The sequence below is a fragment of the Protobothrops mucrosquamatus genome, unplaced genomic scaffold (genome assembly GCF_001527695.2).
Source record: "Protobothrops mucrosquamatus isolate PMUCROS unplaced genomic scaffold, P.Mucros_1.0 scaffold314, whole genome shotgun sequence".
In the NCBI taxonomy this organism is placed as follows: domain Eukaryota; kingdom Metazoa; phylum Chordata; class Lepidosauria; order Squamata; family Viperidae; genus Protobothrops; species Protobothrops mucrosquamatus.
In genome coordinates, this window is record NW_015386654.1 from 626,928 (window position 1) to 648,650 (window position 21,723).

The 21,723-nt window shown below is 36.8% G+C and overlaps 1 protein-coding gene across 1 annotated transcript in view; it reads right to left on the reverse strand.

Moving 5' to 3' along the window:
• ALPK1 (alpha kinase 1) overlaps positions 1-13,678 on the reverse strand; it is a 32,493-nt gene extending 18,815 nt beyond the window's left edge. The window contains exons 1-2 of the mRNA XM_015815088.1: positions 13,504-13,678; positions 9,538-9,692 (exon numbers count right to left, since the gene is read on the reverse strand). Coding sequence (XP_015670574.1) covers positions 9,538-9,692; positions 13,504-13,618 — 270 coding nt within the window. The 5' untranslated portion in view covers positions 13,619-13,678. The remainder of the gene's footprint in view (positions 1-9,537; positions 9,693-13,503) is intronic.
• Between the last annotated feature and the right edge of the window lie 8,045 nt (positions 13,679-21,723).

Here is a 21,723-nt window from a genome sequence, read left to right on the forward strand (position 1 = left end):
ATCCAGTGGTCAGTCTAAAGAGAGTAGCATCATTCTGCAGACCCTACCTCTTTTGCATGTGCATTGTTATATTGCAACAAAAATGGTGGATCTTACAACATGACAATGTCACACTTGCTTTTATCCTTTTAACAAAAGGACCCAGAATTGTGCACAGCCATCTCTTCACACAAGTGCAAGAACACTCTTTCAGTCATGAGAATTTCACCACATGTCTCTTCTCCTGGTAAAGAAATGTTGAAAGCAGACTCCCTTTCATTATAGTGAGGAAAATTTTCCTGCATATTAGCAGGAATGCAGAATATATGTTTACTCACAAGATCAGGGTGTCAATTACTTTGAAGTGCCCTTAAGATGATTTAGGCAATAAAAACATTCTTTTTGAGGTTTTTTTTTTTTATAAAATAAAAGGTGGCAATTGAAAAGGATTCCCCTTTTACTGGAACATATACTTTCCACCATGGGAGGAATTTCCCATCTAGAAGCACCTGTAAATTGATACTGCCTAGATATAAATTCTTCACAGTGCTCCAGCATCTACCATATGTATAAGCATTGCCTTCATTGCCTAATATATTTTTCCCCTTTGCCTTTGCCTTCCTTTAAGAAACTAAAACACAAAAGCATGGGAGAGGGTGACCTGCCAGACAAAAGAGTCTTTGAGTCCCTAGGAAAAGGAGATGTGAAGAAGGGTAGGAGGAATCCAAGTGGCCCTATTATTTCCACTTGCACTAATTAGACATTTTTCTGTCAGCTATTGAGCTCTGCTGAGAGGCCAAACTCACTGAATTCATTTCTAAAGTGTTTACAGAAGTTTGCATCTGTTTGTGTCTCTTCAGGAGGAAAATAAGCACTTCAATAGCATTGTGAAAAAAAATCTATACCAAGTTTCCCTATTCTGGAAGGCTGGGCAGCTGCATAATTTAACTCTCTGCTTTAATGCCGAAACCTCTTGTAACCCTCTTCAAAATCAAGTTGACATAAAACAGGGCAAAGTCAAGACAGGGAAGAATATTGCCTATTTTTTTTTCTTTTCCTTCAAGGTAAGGTTGCACTTCACTCTGATATATTTAGCTTGATGTCAGTTGTTGATATTATAAAAAAAATTCTGGTGTCTCTCAACAATGTGCTAAGAAAATATGTGATTACTTCTTTGCCCATCAAATCATACAACAACATTTAGTCCACAAGAAAACTGTAAAACAGACGTAAGACCTCTTCTCCCTAAAAAACATTTAAACATTATAAAAAAAAGTTAGACAAATCTGAAACAATTAAAAAGTGTAACAATTATTTCATACTTGAAGCCTAATAAAGGAACTCATTTCTTCCTCTCAAAATCATTTGTAGAGATCTAATAAAATTATTTCTCACAGGGCAAGACACTAAATTCTGTCCAGTTCAATTCTGTTGGTCTCAAAGACTATAACAAATGCTTGGTCTGCCATCATTTCTTTAAAAAAATCTATGTGCTTTTGGAATCATCTTCTTTTGACAGATTAATGCTGAATTTTAGCAAAGCTACCTTCTCTTTTTGATAGCATGATGTAGCTGGAAAAATGGTACCCTAGTTCAAATGTTCCTATTCACCCAGATCAAGAAACTCTAAGAAGAGTTCATCTTGATGAGGCTAATGAAGAGATTGAAGACTTCCCTTTTAGATAATCTGGTCAATAAACTAGGATTGGATTTAACAGTGTTTAGGAAAAACAACCCATCTTTGCAAACTTATTTTTTCACTTTCTGTAGCTATAGTTAAAACTAGCTATAATCTAAGAGTTTTGAAAGCAAACCAGTAATCATAACTGAAAGAAAAGTAATTTGTTGTGTTACAATCCAATAATGCCTATATACAAAGATACTGATAGAAAAAAGGGAGAAATATGCTGATCAATTGGAAATGCATGGTATATATGCTTATACATTACATCAGTATAACCAAATAAATGATTTACATTATTCCTTCCATATATGCATAATATGTAAGCTAAGAATAGCTGGTTTCTATATGACTTTCACATGGAATTACTATAACTTTTAAAATCCATCATGCAATGATCTATTACAGGTTTTTCAAAACCCTTTAAGATAATGTCTTACAAGTTATGCTCAACTCCTGGAATCTATGTGCAAACTTTCATACAATTTTCTTTGTAGTAGTAAAGAAGTGGCTTCTTATTGGCATCTTCCATGTTCCCAGTCTAGTTTACAGGCTTAATATTTCTTGTAGTCTCTGATCTAAATATAAATCAGATCTGACTCTGTTCAGATTTGCCAAGTTAAGGCAGGTGCTGCCACCTGCTGTGACAAAATAAGTTTGTACTGTTAATGATACCAAACTCATGTCTTTTACAATAGTATCGTCCAGAGCACATAGTTGTCCTAGCGCTTGTATTTGAATGCTTCCATTCACTATATAAGCTGAACGATTTTTTTTGCTAGTTTTGAAGCTAGTTTTGATCTTGCTGATGGTTTTGTTTCCAATTCCACACATATGTCCCACCTCCCCATAAAAAAGTGACTGGTACATATAGATGCATATAGTGCACCTCCACAAAATTAGTATCATTTCAAATAAACCAAATTTATAATTGTAATTCTAGTTTTTCTGTCAAATGTAGCGTAGAAATCATTGATTCAGTAAATGCAAGCAGCCCGACCTTTAAAAAAATGTAAAGATGATGGATGGGAAAAAGAAGTTTTTGTATTCATCATGGCCACAGATGAATCAACATATAGATGACCATATGCACAGGTCTGCATAAAACCAATAATTTGCATGAAGATGCTATTCTTACATGAAGTCAGAATATTTCTCACAATGAGAATAATGAAGCCAGTTGGGCAGCTAGGGAAAGCTCAAGCTGTTTTATTTAATGTAACAAAGAGATACAGCTGTGAACTATGGAATGGACCCAAGTCCTATAGCCTAATTTTCTTCCCCTCTTTTGTTTGAACCATTTCTTCTCTTAAATTTACTTCTTATCCTGTTTATGTTACACTTTTGTAATTACTGCCTTCTTCTTTTTCGTTTCTCTCTTTTCTTAGGAGCTCTTCTCTGTTTTAGCTACTTCCAGAAACTAAGCAACAGAACCAATGGCTCCTAAAGTCCTTTTTTGTATTCATCATGGCTACAGAGAGGAATAAGTATACATTTGCCTTGATCGTCTGTTCAATGTGTGTATGTAATTGAATTTAGGGCACAAAAGAAACTTCATGGCTAGAGAACTGAAGAAGGTGCAAATGGAATTAGATTTGCAGAATTCTATATGTTTGCATCTGGATACGTGTGCAGATTGGGGAAGGAAAAAATGTTTTCCCAAAGAGCGTTTTCTAAAAAGCTCAGAGAGGAGGAATGTCCTGTATTCCAGTTCCTTATTTTAGTGATTTAAATCTTCCCAGTTTTACAGGATTCATAATTTCATTTCTAGCCTCAAGACCAATGCTATAAAATCAAGCATTTGCCAGAAAAACTCCTACTTTTTCAGAAACACCTGCTCCAGCAATTGTTATCAATATTACAAATACAAAAGTATTTTGTACTAGGCTTCTGCATAGTACTTTAATAGAACAAAAGATAGTAGAGGAAATTTCAATCAGCAAGAGTTAAATGTCTTCTAAAAAGCTATGCTTTTCTTTTGCCTTCCCCTCGTCTTAAATAGTGGTAATTGTGATTCCATTTTCTCTAGTTTTCCACTGAAGTTCCCACCTCTGTCATTACAAAAACACTGTAATGACAGGCCAGGCTGAGAAAGTAAATAAGTGACCCAGTCATCCATATATTTTAAATAAGGATTTCCATTTAACACAGGGGTGTCAAACTTCCGGCCCACGGGCCGGATGCATCACATAGAAGCTACGCCCACCCCATTGCCGGCAATGGCGAAACCGGCCCAATACGTTGTGTGACGTCACATGATGTCGCGAGTTTGACATGCCTGATTTAACATCTCAAAATCTAGCTATTTATGTTTCACTTAGGGCTACCAGATCCAGGCTGTAAAAATATAAATGAACACTAGATTACAGTAAGAAGTTAGAATTGTCTATATCTTTTTGCTGCCATCTAACTGTTGTCTAAATCAGTGTTTGTCAACCTGATCAACTTTAAGATGTGTGGACTTCAACTCCCAGCATTTCCCAGGTGCTGGCAAGGGAAAGCTGGGAGTTGAGCTCCACACATCTTAAAGTTGATCCAGTTGAGAAATACTGGTCTAGTTTGAATGTTGTGGCTCTAATCATGCATACCTTGTGGCTTTACCATCTACAATAAGAAGACTAACATTCTTATTCAATTATGTATGTCTTTAGCAGAATCTAGATTTCATACAATGCAATTGATAAAGTATTATCATAGATAGGAAATTAGCTGCACAATTTCCTAAAAAAATGACATAAAAAGAAAAAAGGAATGTAGCTTTGGCTGCTGAGTTATGCTAAAACATCTAACCAAGTTATCATGGTTAAATTAAATAAAACATGGACATGTGACCTTCAGGGGTTATTGAATTCCAACCGTCATCACTTGCAATCAAGTGGGAGATGATGGAATGGTTCCAATCAACATATAGATGACCATAGGCACAGGTCTGCATAAAACCAATAATTTGCATGAAGATGCTATTCTTACATGAAGTCAGAATATTTCTCACAATGAGAATAATGAAGCCAGTTGGGCAGCTAGGGAAAGCTCAAGCTGTTTTATTTAATGTAACAAAGAGATACAGCTGTGAACTATGGAATGGACCCAAGTCCTATAGCCTAATTTTCTTCCCCTCTTTTGTTTGAACCATTTCTTCTCTTAAATTTACTTCTTATCCTGTTTATGTTACACTTTTGTAATTACTGCCTTCTTTTTTTTCGTTTCTCTCTTTTCTTAGGAGCTCTTCTCTGTTTTAGCTACTTCCAGAAACTAAGCAACAGAACCAATGGCTCCTAAAGTCCTTTGCTGGTTCTGATTCTGTATGTCATAAGGGCAGCGCAGTCACTCTTCACTAAAGACTGAATCACCGCCACCAAGTCCTTTAGAATTTACAGCTGAAGTATTAAGAGTCAGCTGGTTTTTGCATTATAATTCTGCAAGTTATGCTTTCTCATTAAATTCAAATTTTCAAATAAATAAATTTGAATCTCAATTAATGACATTGCAAATCCCAAATATTTTTTAGAGTATCTAAGAAATCCTATTTTCAGAAGTGTGCAGATTTTATCACAGTACATGTAGCTTAACTGCATCAAGAATGAGGCTGACTTCAATGAGTTTGGGCAACTCTAGCTTGTGATCACAAAACACTCAACTAGAATCAACACCAGGCTATCAGATATCTGTATTCCCAAATAGGAGCATCAATGAACTCTCTTCTGGCCTATCCTTTGAAGGGAGCTGCCTTCATTTTGTAACCTATTTTTACCTTCTAATATGGAGACAGGGTATATAGCACAATGGTTGAGGCATTAGACTTAGTTCAGAAAGATCAGGTTCAAACTCTTCTCAAATAACAAAAGTTAATTGGGTGACATGGGGCAGCTACTAGCTTTCAACCTAGCTATACAACAGAACTGTTATAGGAAGATCTGGAAGAACTGGAAGAGGTAACCATATTTACATAACTTTGAGATCCTGGGATAAAGGCAGAATTACAAACCTAACAAATAAATAAAAACATGATTATGCTAGTCCTGGTGGATATTCCTGAAGTGGAAAAACAGGCAAAAAGTAGGGGGGGAAAGAGTTCAAAAATAACAATTGAAATAGCAAATATGAGTAAAAAGTGAATGTAGAAGTAATTCTAAGTTGGTACTTAAAATTCAAAATATTTGGGCTTTTTTGAAAAACCATTCAAATAACTTTAATAACTGTTAAAAGTGTTCCTAGTGTCCAAAGGGACCGTATTTTCTTCATTTCATTGAATCAATTAAACTTTTGTTATCGGATACATTAATCTGAATTTAAATTAATGAATGACGTCTGAACCACTTAAAGAATTCATGAACGATTGTGCTAAGAGTTACCATATCTTCTTTTCATTTCCAATTCCTAGCTAAAAGTTCTGCAGTGAAAATCATGATTAAGAGAAAAAAAAATATATTGCAGGGTACACATCTCACTCCCTCAATTTTTGAAGATTGGTAAAACCAACAATATGGGGATTCTCTCCACTCCCTGCCAGCTCCTCGGTGTCTTTTATGATCGTTCTCATTCTACTAGTTCTGTACAATAGGATTCCGCAGCCAATGCCAAGCTGAACTATTTAAAAGGCTGATGTAAGCAGCCCTGATTGCTCTGCATACTCAGCCAAGCAATGGTCCGCAAACAAAGCTTGGCTTGTAACAATGCAAAGCTAAGTCAAATTTTCAGACAGGAGACCCAAGTGCTCTCACAGAGATACTTTGAGATCAGGGAAGCTACTCAAGAAGTAAGATGCTACATGCTGTGAATAAGGACCACAAAATCTGGCCTTCCAGAATAATAAACACTTCATTCAAGGATCCCAGAGCATTTACAAACACTGGTTCATTCTGGTGGAGAGCTTATTCTAAACTCACCACTTTAGAATAAACCCAGACATAATGTGTTAACTGTTTTTCCCAACAATACCAACAAAGGGTTATTTGTGTTTTTTGGGAGAATTAAAATAATTCCTCAAATCATATGAAAACAGGAAAAATTTCAATTTTTGCTGTCAAGCTGTATTTTTTTTAAAAAAATAATATACATAGAATTCAACTGAAAATCTGATAATGCCTCAATTATTTAAAAGCAAAGGGGGAAAAAAATCAAAGCAGGAAAGGAAAAAGCCTTTCTTGACTAATACTAATAATATGGGTCAAAATGTCAGTCAACGTACGATTAAAAGGAAAACAAAAAGAAGTGTCTCTTTTCTCCTGCAGTACAATGGTACTGGAATATAAATTACCAACGAAACTGAAATAATACTTCAAAGCCCACAGGGAAAGGAGCACAGGATTTGGGAATAACTTCTTACGGTAGGATGAAACCACGAAAATGATGCTAACCCACAAACTTTGGGACACTTGAGTGAATAGTTTCAAACTAGCATGACCTGGGGCCAAGAGATCTATAGCCTGTAACCCCAAGATCTGCTTTGTTTTGCTGGGGCAGCTGCAGTTATCAACAGATGTTTCAACAATAAATAATTGGTATCATCCCAGAAATGGTTCATCTACCTGGGGTGAGAATATAATGTGTGCAAACATGGCTTTGCTATTACAGCCACATTAATCTCCCATCTATCCAGGTTTCTCAGGGAGTTTTACTGCAGGTGTTTTTCCTAGGAGGGAGCAGACAAATGCTTTTGAGTCTAGGGGCTTTGTGGGCATTGTCAAAGGGTCAGCCTCTACCATAAATTTCTGTCTAAGGCCACACACCAGAAAGGGAAAAAAAAGTTAAAAAGAAAGAAAAAGAAAAAGAAAAAAAGGAGCAGGGGGGTAGAGGAGAGAGGTAGAAAATAGCCAAAACAAATTCAGAATCACAATAAAACTCCACTTAGTGCCAGGAATTTGTAAAACAGCAACTGAGCCCTCCTCCTCTGTCAAGGCGTGTAAGTTACATCACACAAATTAAACCAACTTGCTTATGGTGGTGGAGAAGAATGACTTGGTACTGTTTCAATAGAACTTTAAATATTACAGCTCTCAGGCAAGCACTGCATGATGTCAACGTTCAGTATTCTATTTGAACCCACTTGGATTCTTACATTTAACACATTTTGTTTGGTTAATGGCTCACAATCCCTTGGATAAAGCTTGTAAATACATATCCATGCAAATACTTTAGCTCAGGGGTGTCAAATTGCCGGCCTGCGGGCCGGACGCATCATCCCAAAACCACACCCACCCCATTGCCGGCAATAGAGAAAAAACTCCGATACATCACGCGACGTCATGTGACGTCGCGAGTTTGACATGCCTGCTTTAGCTGAATACAGCAGGAAGTGGGCAACTTTTTTAGCAGAAGATGCTGCCAATAGGAAGTTGGGTCCCTTGGATGGGAAGGGTCCAAATAAAAGTTTTTGGAATCCAACAGGAGCATGCCAAATAGGAATATCTTATCTCTATGCATTTGTCTAAAATGTAGTAAAGGCACAAATGAGCAAAAAGTGGAATTGTTTCATTAGGGAATTGTCCCAGACGATTTGTGGTACCTGATGAATTTTGGATATTAGGAATGTTCAAGAGATTCAAATTCAAAGGAAAAGCATCATTTGGACCCTGAGTGGGTGTATATGAAACATTTTCTGGGACATAAAGGAAATGCTTCTTTGCTTGGGCTTGTGTGGCTGCTGTTGTTCTATTACAGGAAAAGATGTCTAGTTAAGGGTCCTAACAGGTGCTACATTGCACATGCACAGAACTTTAAGCCACATTTTTGCCCTTTGAATAGATTTGATTTCATTCTTCAGCATGAAATATTTCCTCTATAAGAGGAGGCTTAATTAATCTGTTGGAGCTAACAGTTTGGGTAAGGTGGAGGAAATAGGAGATAGCTACTTTCATGGGATATCTTAGTCTGCCTTCTTTTGTCGGCATCCTAAAATCTGATCCTCAAACCCAATGATAAAATAACCCAAAAGCATACTGGGATTAAAATAATAATAATAATAATAATAATAATAATAATAATAATAATAATAATAATAATAATAATAATAATAATAATAATAAAAAAACTAGGAAATAATATACAAATTTGCTTCCCCAATTACTCAGAATCAGCTACCCATCTCCTAGTAGCTTTGAGAAGAAAACCTCTAAAATGTTTTCAAATGGAAATACCCTTTTCAAAATTATAATCATAATGTAACAAATAAAACCAGTTTGCTGACCCTTATTCCAACAGAGATCTAGGCAAGCCCACTAATGTTAATCTTTATCTAATAGATAAAATTTAGAATGAATTTTTTCACCTCAAGGGAAAAAATAGCAGAAATGTTTTAATCACTGCCATAAGTAACTATCATGGAATTATTATTTCAGAAGAGATTTATCTACTTGCTACAGGTATTTGCTTTGATAACTAGAATCATAATGACACATATTTGATTTTTTAAATAATTTTATGCTCACCTTCATGGGGCCAAATAAGGCAATCTGTTCTTTATCAAACTAACAGATAAAATGTTAGATTTCTGTTTTTCATTTGCACACTCCAAAGTACATTTGATGCCCCTGAGTGAGTGGCTTCTTTCATCTCTTCACTGCAGGAAGTCCCCTTGTGCATGAACCCTGTGCTTACATGAAAATGCATACTAAACTACAGATCAGGTTACATATCTTGCAATATGTGAACAAAATCAAATCACTGACCCCATGTCTTCTGACGACAACAAGAATCAATTTAACCATTGACTTGAATAGAAGTAGGCTAGCAACTGTCATGGGGTAGAAGCAACAGTGAAAAATGGCGGTGTATGTGTGGGGGTCACCGGTGTAACAAGGAACCTATACCATCTGTTGGGTCACTGTAAATTTAAGAGCTAATGCAGGTTTCAAGGACAGGTGTCTTTGGTGTCATACCAGTAACTCATGCAGCCTTGCATTGATCATATCTTGCAAATTTGTTTTGTCTTCAAGGTCTATGGCTTGTTTGTATTGCCACCTTTCTGGCACAAAGGGCCACTTCATTTCCTTGGCCTCTTCGATGAGGGTCCTCAAATCAGCAGGGAGTGAAGCTGAAAGGGTCAAAGGGCAGGTAAGTGAGTCAGCCACAAAGGTTACAAGGTGATACCTTTCTGAAAGCATTCCCTTCCCCAGATTGCCTCTAAGGAACTACAAGCTGCCACTTCTTCCAGCAACAGACCAACAGGGAGAGGGGCTACCTGTCATCAGGTGACCTCTCATCCTTTGCCTGCAGCTAAACTGGAGCTGTCTGCCATTAAAGAAAGAAATTTAGCAGGAAGAGAAAGACCAGATTGTTTCATGGGTATCAGGACAGAGCATAAGTTGGAAAGATATAATATGTTCATAGAAAACTCATGAATTTGGATATAAAGGGTTAAATCAACAAATGCAAGGCTTGATTGTTCACTTTTTCAATATTACGCACACTAAATAAATATAGGCCATTTCATTATTATCTGATAGATTTATACCCTTCAGAAGTTCAAGGTAGCTTATATAGATCTCTATTCATTTTAACCTTGCAAAACAATTCTGTGAGGTATGTTGGGCTGATTCAAAGTCACCCAGTGTGTTTCTAAGGCTGAAAGTCTTTGTCCAACTTCTTGAACCATTATGCCACACTGATTCTCAACAAAACTGTTAACTATGTTTGACATTTTGCATCCCAAACTAAGAACTCAGACAAGTATCATAATGAATTGGATCCAGGTTTGAATACTCTTGTTCTATAAATGGGGTTAGTGCAATGATTTTATTTTCTATCCTGCTAAAAAGTTGTTTAGAAGAGAGTGGGAGATATTAGGAAAACTGAAAAATTACCATTTCAGCCCAATTATCTAATGAATCCAGGTTCTCTTGGTGAAAAGCAGCTTTTCATGAGACACTATTCTGATATTAAATTAGGGTAAGAGATAAATCTGCAACTATTATATGCGATTGTTAACTAGAATCTCAAAGAAAGCTAGTGATGTGTAGTAGTAAAGTAGAAAATCCAGCTTCAGGTCCATCCTCAACCATGATGTTACTTCTTAATCAATGAATCAGTTTTTTAAAACTTCACTAGAATTATTGATCAGCTTATGCATTGGGAATATTTGAAAAGTGTATGAAAATATTATAGAAAAGGAACTAACATGGGAGATAAGAAAGATAGTGCTGCTGCAAGGCAAGACAAAGCAAAAATATATTTATGAAAAATATTCATAATTTTATTTACCAGTAATGAGCATTTGCATTTTATTTCAACAATCAGTGCTCAAGGTGATTTGGATGTTAATAATTTCAAGAATTATTTAATGGCTTAGGGACTTACAAACTGGAAAGATTTCTTTCCAAATCATCTTTTTCTCTCTTCTCCCTTTCATCTCCCAAATTCTGCCTCCTCTGAGCATCATAAAATATAATGATAATGGCTACTTGTTTTGAATTCACGAACCACCATAATATGCTGCACCATTCCTGTTATAAGCATGATGCATGCTTTATGAATTAGCTGCCAAAAATGCATGTTATAGCTTTGTGATGTAAGCTTCGCTTCTTAACTACCTCTGTGTGAAGTTTGTAATGCAAGTACTAAATGGAAAGACTTGCATTGTGATGTCATAATGCATGTTTTATTACCAGGGATAGAAATGGACACCTACAAATTTTAAATTAATCATACAGAAAATCACATTAGGCCATGACCCAACTAATTGCATTTTAAGTCTAGTTTTTCTACAATTTCAACCACTGAAGAATCTAAAGCAATAATCTCTGTCACACATTGTGACATTTATCAATATGCCCTATCTCACTGGTTCAGACAGATTTTTACCCTTATCTCAGCTGAGGATAATCGATCCTAGGAACTCAAGAGTCTCAGATCCTTCACTTCCTGAAGCAGGTTTCACCTGGAGGGCCCTCTCTAATGAGGTGATTATAAGGCATTGATGTAGCATATCTGGAACTAAAGCGATTGTTCACCAAGCTTTGCAGCATTTCACAGGGGAGGAAGCAAAGAAGAAGCCACCTGATTAGAAGCTGCACAGCCCATCTGAAGAGAAGTAATAAAGCTGAGATGAAATAGTGACAAGGAAGCAAAAGTACCCCTTACGGAATCAAAAGACTTATGCCTGCTAAACTATATTCTTAAATGAATGTGCACCGTTAAGGAACTATTGTATAATCAAAGCTGAACATCAGCAATTCACAAACTGTAGTTCAAGAGGCTGTCTACACTCCCCAAGGGATGTAGTCCATAGCATTTCAATAAATAGTCACCAAAGGAAAAAAATATTAGATACAGGTAGTCCTCGACTTACAACTATCATTTAGTGACTGTTCAAAGTTACAATGGCATTGAAAAAAGGGGCTTACAACTGGTTCTTGCACTTATGACTGTTGAAGCATCCCTATGATCATGTGATTAAAAAGGATAGGCATTTATGACAGTACTGACATCCTGGGATTCTTTGATTGCCATTTGCAACCTTCCCAGCTGGTTTGCAATAAGCAAAGTCAATGGGCGAGACTACATTTGCTTAAGTGCAGCGATTCATTTAACAACCATGGTAAAAAAAGAGTGTAAAATTCTGCATGATTTGCTTAATGACTGCCTTGCTTAGCAATGGAGATTCTAGTTACAAGTCAAGGACTACCTGTAAGGAGGAGTCATCATATTAAAATAATGTATTGTGTAAATTAAATGATCATGGATGAGTTATTACAAAATAGCAAGCACTACTAATGCCTTAGACTAGGTGGAGAGAAATCTCTGATCTGTGTGCCAGAAAAGATTGTTACAAAACCTGTTACAAGCAGAAAAACTATGGTACCGATAGTGATTGTTTGGAGACTTTTAATGAATAAGAAAGCAAACATAATTCTGATTTCTTGTTTGATATTAAATAACTTAAACAAACAGTTATTCTTCTAAAGGGTATGATGGCAGGGAATATGGTAGAAAACTTGGATGACTACTTTGTAATTCAATACATTGTTAGTCATTTGAAATTATGCATAGACTTTGCAAAGCCTTGCAAGTATCAATCGTTTTCCTGCCTTAGTTTCATTGATTTCAAATAGACTTACATTTGATCATGAGTGCATAAATTTACACTGTAAAATAATTTAATGTTTCTTTTAACATATTGGATAGCTTTCTGGAATAATATATTCCAAAAGACTAAAAATGCTATCTTTCTTTAGAAAGGGAAGAGCAATAGAATTTTGTTGTATTTTTATGATTCATAAACTGACTGTATCATAACCTCTCCTAGGGAAGGTCTTGCTTCATCATATGGCACACTATATTAATTTTCTAATATAAACAGAAATTGTTTTATATATATAGATAGATATTAAAAATATATATTATATATATTTAGCATTCATGAGCCTTTGTTCAAAGTATCAAAATACCAGATAAGTTTCTTCCATAAAAGCATCTTGCTCTACTTTATTTTCAACAATGACCCATATAATGAAAAAGCAATTAAAGAATTCCAAAATAGGGAAATTTGTCAAATACGTTTGTAACAGAATGATTTTCAGCAAATGGAAAGAAAGTAACAGGCAGTATTCAAGAGTTTCATCATTATTATTTTCAATAATTTAAATGTATGTGTACTACCAATCTTTGGGAGTATTGTTTTTGTCAAGTGAAAACTGCTCCTGACAACCTATGTTTACTGAAGCTTGAAATGGAAACTGACAGCAATTCAATGGTATAATGTGGCCTTCTACTCTGCCTGCCTCTATACCCACATCCTGCTTGGGTTCTAGATGCTTTGACTGCTAGAATGAATGGAGCACATTGGTGATCATACAAGCATGGGTGGTCAGCCGTCTTGTATCTGATACTTAACATAATGATCTCACCTCCGAAGAGTTGCTTCTTGCTTTCCTTGGGCTGGTCTTCCATAATAAGTGAGGGCTGCTCCAGCATTTGCTTGCATTCTTGCAAAAGACAGCTCACCATTTTCTGATTATTCATGTTGCACACTCCTGCACTGTTGGAATCAAGAGGAGCGGGTGTTCTGGTTGCACAGTGATCAATTACCTAGGAGAAGACACACATTTTAAATGAAAAGAATCCCTTTCAGGCTGACATACCTGGTGAACAAAAGAAGTAGTGGGGGAGGTGATTAACTAAAACATCATCAATTATCTGCAAGGCTCAAATAGGGTAGGATAATAGGATATGTATATTATAGCCTCCAAGGGCTTTATTAGAGAAGGGTATGAAATTACTCCAGGGTCCCGCAAGACAAACTGAAGTACAACAAACATCTCCTTGCAGAGGGAGCACAAAGAAAGAATTTGCAATCCACAGTGTTTTAAAGCCCAAACAGTGAAATGGCCAGTGACCTGTGAATAAGAGAATCACTTTACATATATACAACTTCCTGGGCTCAAGTGCTTTAAACTGGAAAAAAAATTGCAAGAAAGCATTCTGGCTTTGAATTAGAGGAAAGAGACAGAATATTATATATACTAGCTGAGTTCTACCATATAATAAATCAATCAGAATAGAGCTGTAAGGGATCTTGCAGGTCTTCTAGTCCAACCCCCTGCTCAAGCAGAAGACTCTAAACCAGGGGTGTCAAACTGCCGGCCCGTGGGACAGTTTCATTATACTGAAGCCGCGCCCATCCCATTGCCGGCAATGCAAAAAGAGTTGTGATACGTCGTGACACGTCACGTGACATGACGAGTTTGACACCCGGGCTCTAAACCATTTCAGATAGGTGGCTGCCCAGTCTTTTCTTAAAAACCTCCAGTGATGAAGCACCTACAACTTCTAAAGGCAAGCTGTTCCACTGGTTAATTGTCCTCACTGTTAGAAAGTTTCTCCTTAATTTCAGGTCAATTCTCTCCTTGATTAGTTTCCATCCATTGTTTCTTGTCCTGCCTTCAGGTGCTTTGGAAAACAAGTTGACCCCCTCTTCTTTGTGGCAGCCCCTTAGATATTGAAACACTGCTATCATATCACCCCTAGTCCTTCTTTTCTCTAGACTGGCGATACCCAATTCCTGCAACTGTTCTTCATACGTTTTTGTCTCCAGGCCCTTAATCATCTTAGTTGTTCTTTGCACTTTTTCCAAAGTCTCATCTTTTTTGTAATGTGGTGACCAAAGCTGGATGCAGTATTCCAAGTGTGGTCTTACTAAGGATTTATAAAGTGGTACTAGTTTAAATATATGATAAGTTCACATACCACACAGGAGTTGGAAGATGGCAACCTCTACTTCTCCTCCAACCAATAAACAGCAATGGTTCAGCTTCCCTTGTAAATTATCACATTTATAGCCTTTTCTTAAAAAATAGAGAGCTACCAATGAACTTGGCATTCTTTTGTTGGCTGGAATTCTGCAAGATCCACGATTAATATATTATGATGGACTCCAGATGAGGAAAAACTCCCCCAATTTTTAATGCACAGTGCTCCCAATTTGGTTAACTCCTTATGTGCTGAACTTCATTTTCCATGATTCCCTAAACAAGTATGACCTAAAACTGCAGGGTGATAATGGGAAGAGAACCAGGTTGAGAAAGAGTAGTCTACAGATGCTCCCTTTGAGACTAGAATAACATCCTGTTGTGAGTTTTTCCACCCAAGAGTAAAACATAAGTGGGAGGGAGGAATGTCATAAATGTCATATGATTTTGGCAGAAACCTAAGTATTCTCCAGATGAGAATTTCCTTCAATACAGTTTCTAATTTGTCGCTATATGTTAATTTTTCATTTCTAAATTCAAGGTAGTTCATATAATCTAAACAGTTTAAATTTCTGCACTCAGTTTATGAAGCTGCTGCCCCACGCAACCAAGTTTTCTAAAGCAGTAAGTATGCGTACAATATCCAGGACACTATATTTAAAAAGAATATACTTTGAAGTAGATCATAAATAGTTCATAAATGCTTATGCCATAATTGATTTCTCTACAAGCAAATACAGCAAAACTACTGATTTTTTTTGCAATATATCAACACAGAAAAATTCTACATTTTATATTGCTAGAAACTGGGTTTCACATTCTGAAAAGCCAATTAGATTACTTAAGCCCCTTTATTCTTTTTTAAAAATTACCCTAATTTTGATCTCAGGCTACACTATTTAATTCCAGAGGCCAATAAATGGGGAACAAAGACCTCATGAGTTCTATGTGGAGGCTGCATTTATGGATTAATCCCAACAGGGAACAAGTAAAGCTCTTCACAGGCGCCTTCACTGGGACTTAGTACAGTCTACGAGAAAAAGCAATTGTTATTTATGGCTACTGGTGTTTTGACTTTCAAATAAATATTTTAATTATTTTAAATGCCACACCAAAAATTTCTTGTTCGTTGAATGGAGATCTGTGGTGGCCCTGAAATAGATGCAGCAGTAATTATACAAATCTTTTTGTTATGTTAGGATTCATTTGCAGAGCCAAACGGGGAATGAGTGATGCTTGAATTACTAGGGGATCTGGCAGCTGCAGGAAACACAAAGCTCATTATTACCATTAGGAGTTCCCTTATTTCCCTTTGGGGAAGGTAGGATTCTCTTCTTCTTCTTCTTTAAAGTATTCAACTAAAGGATCTGAAAAAAAAGGACTCTGGCTTTCAAGCATCAGAAAATTAATTATTCAAACATGGAGAGACACAGGCTTTCCCTACATCCAGTGAGTCCTTTCTTTGGCTGCTGTCTCCATCAGGAGACTTATCTTGAAGGATAATGCAGGCATGGAGTGAGAGCAGTATGGAACTGCTAACACTGTTCTGAAACCATTATGAAATAACATAGTTTGTTGTCCTGCTTTCTAAATTGGTTTCTTTATTGCTTCATATAGCTTTATTTTTTAAAACATTTGACAGATGGCATACCACACAAGGAATATCTGTTTTAGGGTGGTATAAAAGAATAATCAGCCTATCAGAGGTTTCGTTTCTCATCCAAGAAGCTTCTCATCCAAGAAGCAAAATGTTTCCAAGCAAAACAAAGAAAGTCCAGTTGCCTTTTGAAAAAGCACCGTTTGAGACAACCATGAGCTGGATGACTGAGAATCTCCATAGCCAATGATTCTATCAGTTTAGATCAGTGGTTTGGTGCAAGGCATTGCATTCCCCTGCAATGGGGATCACAAAGCTTGAGGCTAGTTTTCCTCAGCCCAACCTACCTTACAGGGTTGTTATTAGAATAACATTAGAAGAGTTCTTACAAAAAAAAAAAGCCTGTGTAAAGCATGGCTACTTGGTTCATGGGGATTGCCTGGCTTCTAATAGCTAGAACTGTGTTTTTCAAACTTGGCAACTTTTGGATGTATGGACTTCAACCCTGAGAATTCCACAGTCAGCATAGAGAACTTTGACTGGTGAATTCTGAGGACTGAAATTCACACATCTTAGTTGCCAAGTTTGAAAAACACTGAGCTATATAGTCTACTTTGAGCTATGATATAAAGAAACAAGTTATCAAGGAGAACCACTGTGCTTTAATCAGCAGAAGTGCCAGCAAAAGTGCCCATGTCAGAACAAAGAACGGAGCAGAACCAGCACAAAGATGAAGTATGACTTAATTTAATAAAATTAATTTCATAAAATTAAATTAGATAAAAATCACAGTGTTTTATCCAAAGCCAGGAACTTTTCCCTGCTCAGACATCTGTACTATAACCAGGTTTTTCCATTCCAGTCCTGGTAACTCAGGTCTATATTGATTGTATTATCCAGGCTTGCGTAAAGTAAATAAGCAATCTTTGTGACTGATATGCATCTATCCCAGTGATGACGAACCTTTTAGAGACCGAGTGCCCAAACTGCAACACAAAACCCACTTATGCATCATCGGGTGCCAGGTGGGTGTGGCCCACTGGGTGGGCGTGGCTGCGGTGGTAACAGCAGACTGGGTGGGACTAAAAAGTTCAATCAATCAATCAATTCCAACTTTGCAAGATCTTTTTTTTTCCCATGAGAAGTTGAAATTGACTGAATGATTCAACCTTTTTTTTTTTGTACACGGCGGCAGAGGCCTAAAGCGAAAAGGTTTTATAAAACCCAGCTGAAGGCCTGGGACTAGGGTGACGGTGCGCGTGCCTACAGAGAGGGCTCTGAGTGCCGCCTCTGGCACCCGTGCCATATTTTCGCCACCACTGATCTATCCTAATTTAAAATGGTTAAAGTTTCACAAATTTATCAGCTTTTTTTTTTAAAAAATAAATTTTTTATTAATTTTTCATTAAGAAACAAGAACATAAATAGCAATATCAACCATAAAGAAATCAACATCAAACAGTACATTCACGGACGTGTCCGGTGTCCCCCTCCTGCACCCCCCTCTCACCTACCTACACCTTCCTCCTCCTTATCTTACCACCACTCCTCCTTCCTCCCTCTTTCCTACTTCCCTTTCNTCCCCAAAGTTCATTCTGTCCACCAACCGTAGCAAAAATTGCCAATCCAATTTGTCAAAGGCCTTTTCAGCATCCAAAAAGATAAGAGCCGCCGGGACTTGATTATTTTTATCCAAATATTCCAACACATTCACAATTTGTCTAACATTATTCTTCATATATCGTCCATTTATAAATCCAGACTGGTCCATATGAATAAACAAATTTATCAGTTTTAATACTACACTTAGCCCCGAGTCTTTCAGCAAAAATGCTGAAATGTTGCATATTTTTTTTGATATTTTGAATCAACCATGCATGAGTGCCAGAATATTATGAAATAAACATATTGTTATTACTTTTTATTGTTTTATTCGGAGCTGGAAATGCTACATGGATACCATCCAGAGACTGTCAATACAATAGAATTATCCATGCATAGAAATTATGTCAGTATTGCATCAGATAACAATTTTACAGACAATCACATGAATAGCAAAGCCAGGGTTATTTCAGTTATACAGTAGTGGAATAGGTTGGAACAATATCATAAACGCTTGTAAACATTATAACTACAGGAGATGGAGTCTGTCATCAGGGACTGGCAGATAGTGTTTTAACAAACATAGAGCCTACTTTTTATTTGTTGTAGCAATACTGGAATGGAGGTTGCAATCATTTATCTCTCCTCTGATATTAGTTGAAAAAGCATTCTTAGAGAATTATAAACGAATGCATCCAATGTTCAGCCTGACTGCAAATTATCTTCCCTCTCCTACTGCACTTTGAACTGTGTGCTTATTAAAGCTACTTTGAACCCATGTCATTACGCTACAGTGCATTTTGTCTCTATTCTTTTAAAAGGGTGGGCTTTGCTCTCTTTGGAATTGAATAGCAAAAATCCTGTGGTCCTGTCAAGGGGAGAAGGACTGAGCCCCAAACACATGGCCTTTCCAAAGGTCAGATTTAATTTTTTTTATTTTCACGATAATGAGGCTTCTCCCCTTTTTGAAATCAGGAAAACCACTTTTATTTGCACTTTCTTCATTTTTTTTTATCTGAAATTACATTTAAAGCAGGGTGAAGGGTGTGTGGGGGGAAAGGAGCTACCAGCTGTTTATTTTTGAAAGAGTTATTCAGACAAATAAAAATTAGCATTGCTGGCCTCTCCCCATTTATTGCATTCTGTATTTTTGTTTTGGCTTACTTTGCAGGGTTTTGTGAAATAAATACCCAGCCATTCTTTGAGCTCACAGTTATAAGAGCAGAAGGTATGAAGCCTTCCTCTTTCTCCTTCTTTTCCTCCTGGCAATTTTTGTTGTTTTTCAATCATGTAATAGACATAATATTCCACGCAGCACGGAATCAGTGTAACACAATGATCTAATGTGTGATGAGCCAGCCAATTTGCTCATGGTCTTATTTCCATCTGATTTGGGGACTGCAAGGCTCAAGGCTTCCTTTTTTTCTGCATTGCTCAGTACACCAAATGACCCCAGCGGCATTAAAATAAGGAAAACCCTGACCAAGAAAAGCCTCTCCAAAGACAAGCTTACTTGTTAATATGCAGCTACATGAAAGGCTTTCTTTTCTCCTATACAACTATTGTAGTGTGTGTGTGTGTGTGTGTGTGTGTGTGTGTGTGTATGTCTGTGTGTGTAAATTGCAGGGGGCTCATTGGCATAAATCTTGGCTGCGACCTCTGAGGTAAACGGGATTTACATTACTTTCTGACAAGAATTAAATGAAGGCCTTGTGACTATATGAACAGCCTTCGAGACTGCAACAGATGGGCATGAATGCGCTCCCTAGGCAAACTATCAGTGACATCTGTGTCCCCCAAATTCTGGTGGTCTCGGCCAATTAACAGGCAAAATGAGGGAAAAGGGAGGGGGACCAAGAGAGGATAGTCCTACCCCACCCCCTTTCCTTAGCAAAAGCTGCAGCAGAAATACTTGTGTTTAGGAAGGAGATCAACAATAGTCTGGAGCAATGTAGAAATTGCAAAAAATAATAGAGATAATAGAGATAAACTTGACATTAGGAGAGGAATAGGTTTTATTAGATGTTAGTTCAGGACCAAGGTCCCTTTATAAAACAAATCTCTCTATCCTCAAGAGAACTATAAATTTATAGAAATGTGAAAAGATACAGAATTTAGCTTAGTAGGTTGAAATAGAGGTAAGTACACAGCAAATATCTTGATTCTTCAATTGCCCTAAAATTTGCAGATTTCCTGCACTTCTGTATTCATCTAGCATGTTTCCAGAAATTGGGTCCAGTTGTTGTTGGTCCTGATTTGACAGGAGTGTCCGGCCTATGGTCCCAGAGCTACATGTGGTCAATGAAAAGCTTAGTGGGTGGCCTCTACAAACCCCTGCAAAGTTTGCCATTAAAAGGCCTTTTCCAAAGGGACAGAAGGGGGAAATAATCAGACAGATGAATATATTTGAATAATTCAATTTTAATTTTGCTTCAATTACAGTAAGTTAAAGTTGGGTCCTTGTCATGGTCTCACAAACTTTTTTGGTATATAGCCTTTGCATAGCATTCAACAGCCAAGAATGAGTTGTTATGCCTGCAGCATTATAACATGATCCTTTCTCCTATTCATCCACAATTATTATTTATTAAGTCACCTACAGTGGGAGATAAGTAATCATTTAGTCATGTTCAGTTTTACTAAGTCATCTGAGATCCTATACATAAATCCAGATCCAAAACAAGAAAGCAGTCAATTTCAGAACACTTTTCATATGAGAGGGAATTACTATATCATGGCTCGATCTATCACTATTTATCTTTGGGTCAAAAAAATAACCCATACAGCTGGGATATAAAACTTTATTATTATATATACACAAGCAGGGCTTTTTTTTATCATAGAACGCTCAGAACGGAGTTCCGGCAACTTTTTTGGATGGAACCTTGTAGGGTAGGCAAGGCGGGTTTTTTGAAGTGTGTGAGTTCCGGCATCTTTTTTTTTCTTTTTTTTTTTACAAAAAAAGCACTGTACACAAGTATGGCCAACCATATATACATGGACATATTTGCTAGGCATTCTAAGAGGTGCAAAAAAGTATTTTTAATACTGTATTTTACTTTTGAATTATAGTGCAAATTTTCTTTAATAGAGACTACCTGAACTTGATGCTTTCCAAATCTGTCTCATTATAGGAATTATGCAAATTATAATATGACAGGGACAATGCTTAATATATATCACTCTGTAATATGAGTTTTGATGGAGATGGTGAAGTGGGATAGATAACATGCATTCCCAGATTCCAAGCTTTCATTTTTATTTTTTTTTTAAAAGGCAGTCTTAAGATGCAAGGTAAAAAGTGCAGGTATTATTCTCCTTCTTCCCTCTCCAAATATGTAACTGCTTATGATAAAAATATATTATACATTAAGTATTGTTTGCTCAAAGAGTTGAAAATCTTGTTTTCCTTGGGACGGATGGTACAGCAATCAGTAAGATGGACAGAATAGGCAGAATATGTTGCTATGTCATCATGCTATCTCAAAGTTGCATAATCTTTTGCCCTCCAAATGACAGGTGTCTAAGCTCCAAAATTTTCTTGCATGTTGCAGGATGCCATACGGGATAATTCTGATCTACATTATATGTATTATATTGCTCCTTAGCCCAGAGCAATATAAAGTGTCAAAGTACAGTTCTCAGTTTAAAATTATTTGTTTAGTGACCATTCAAAGTTA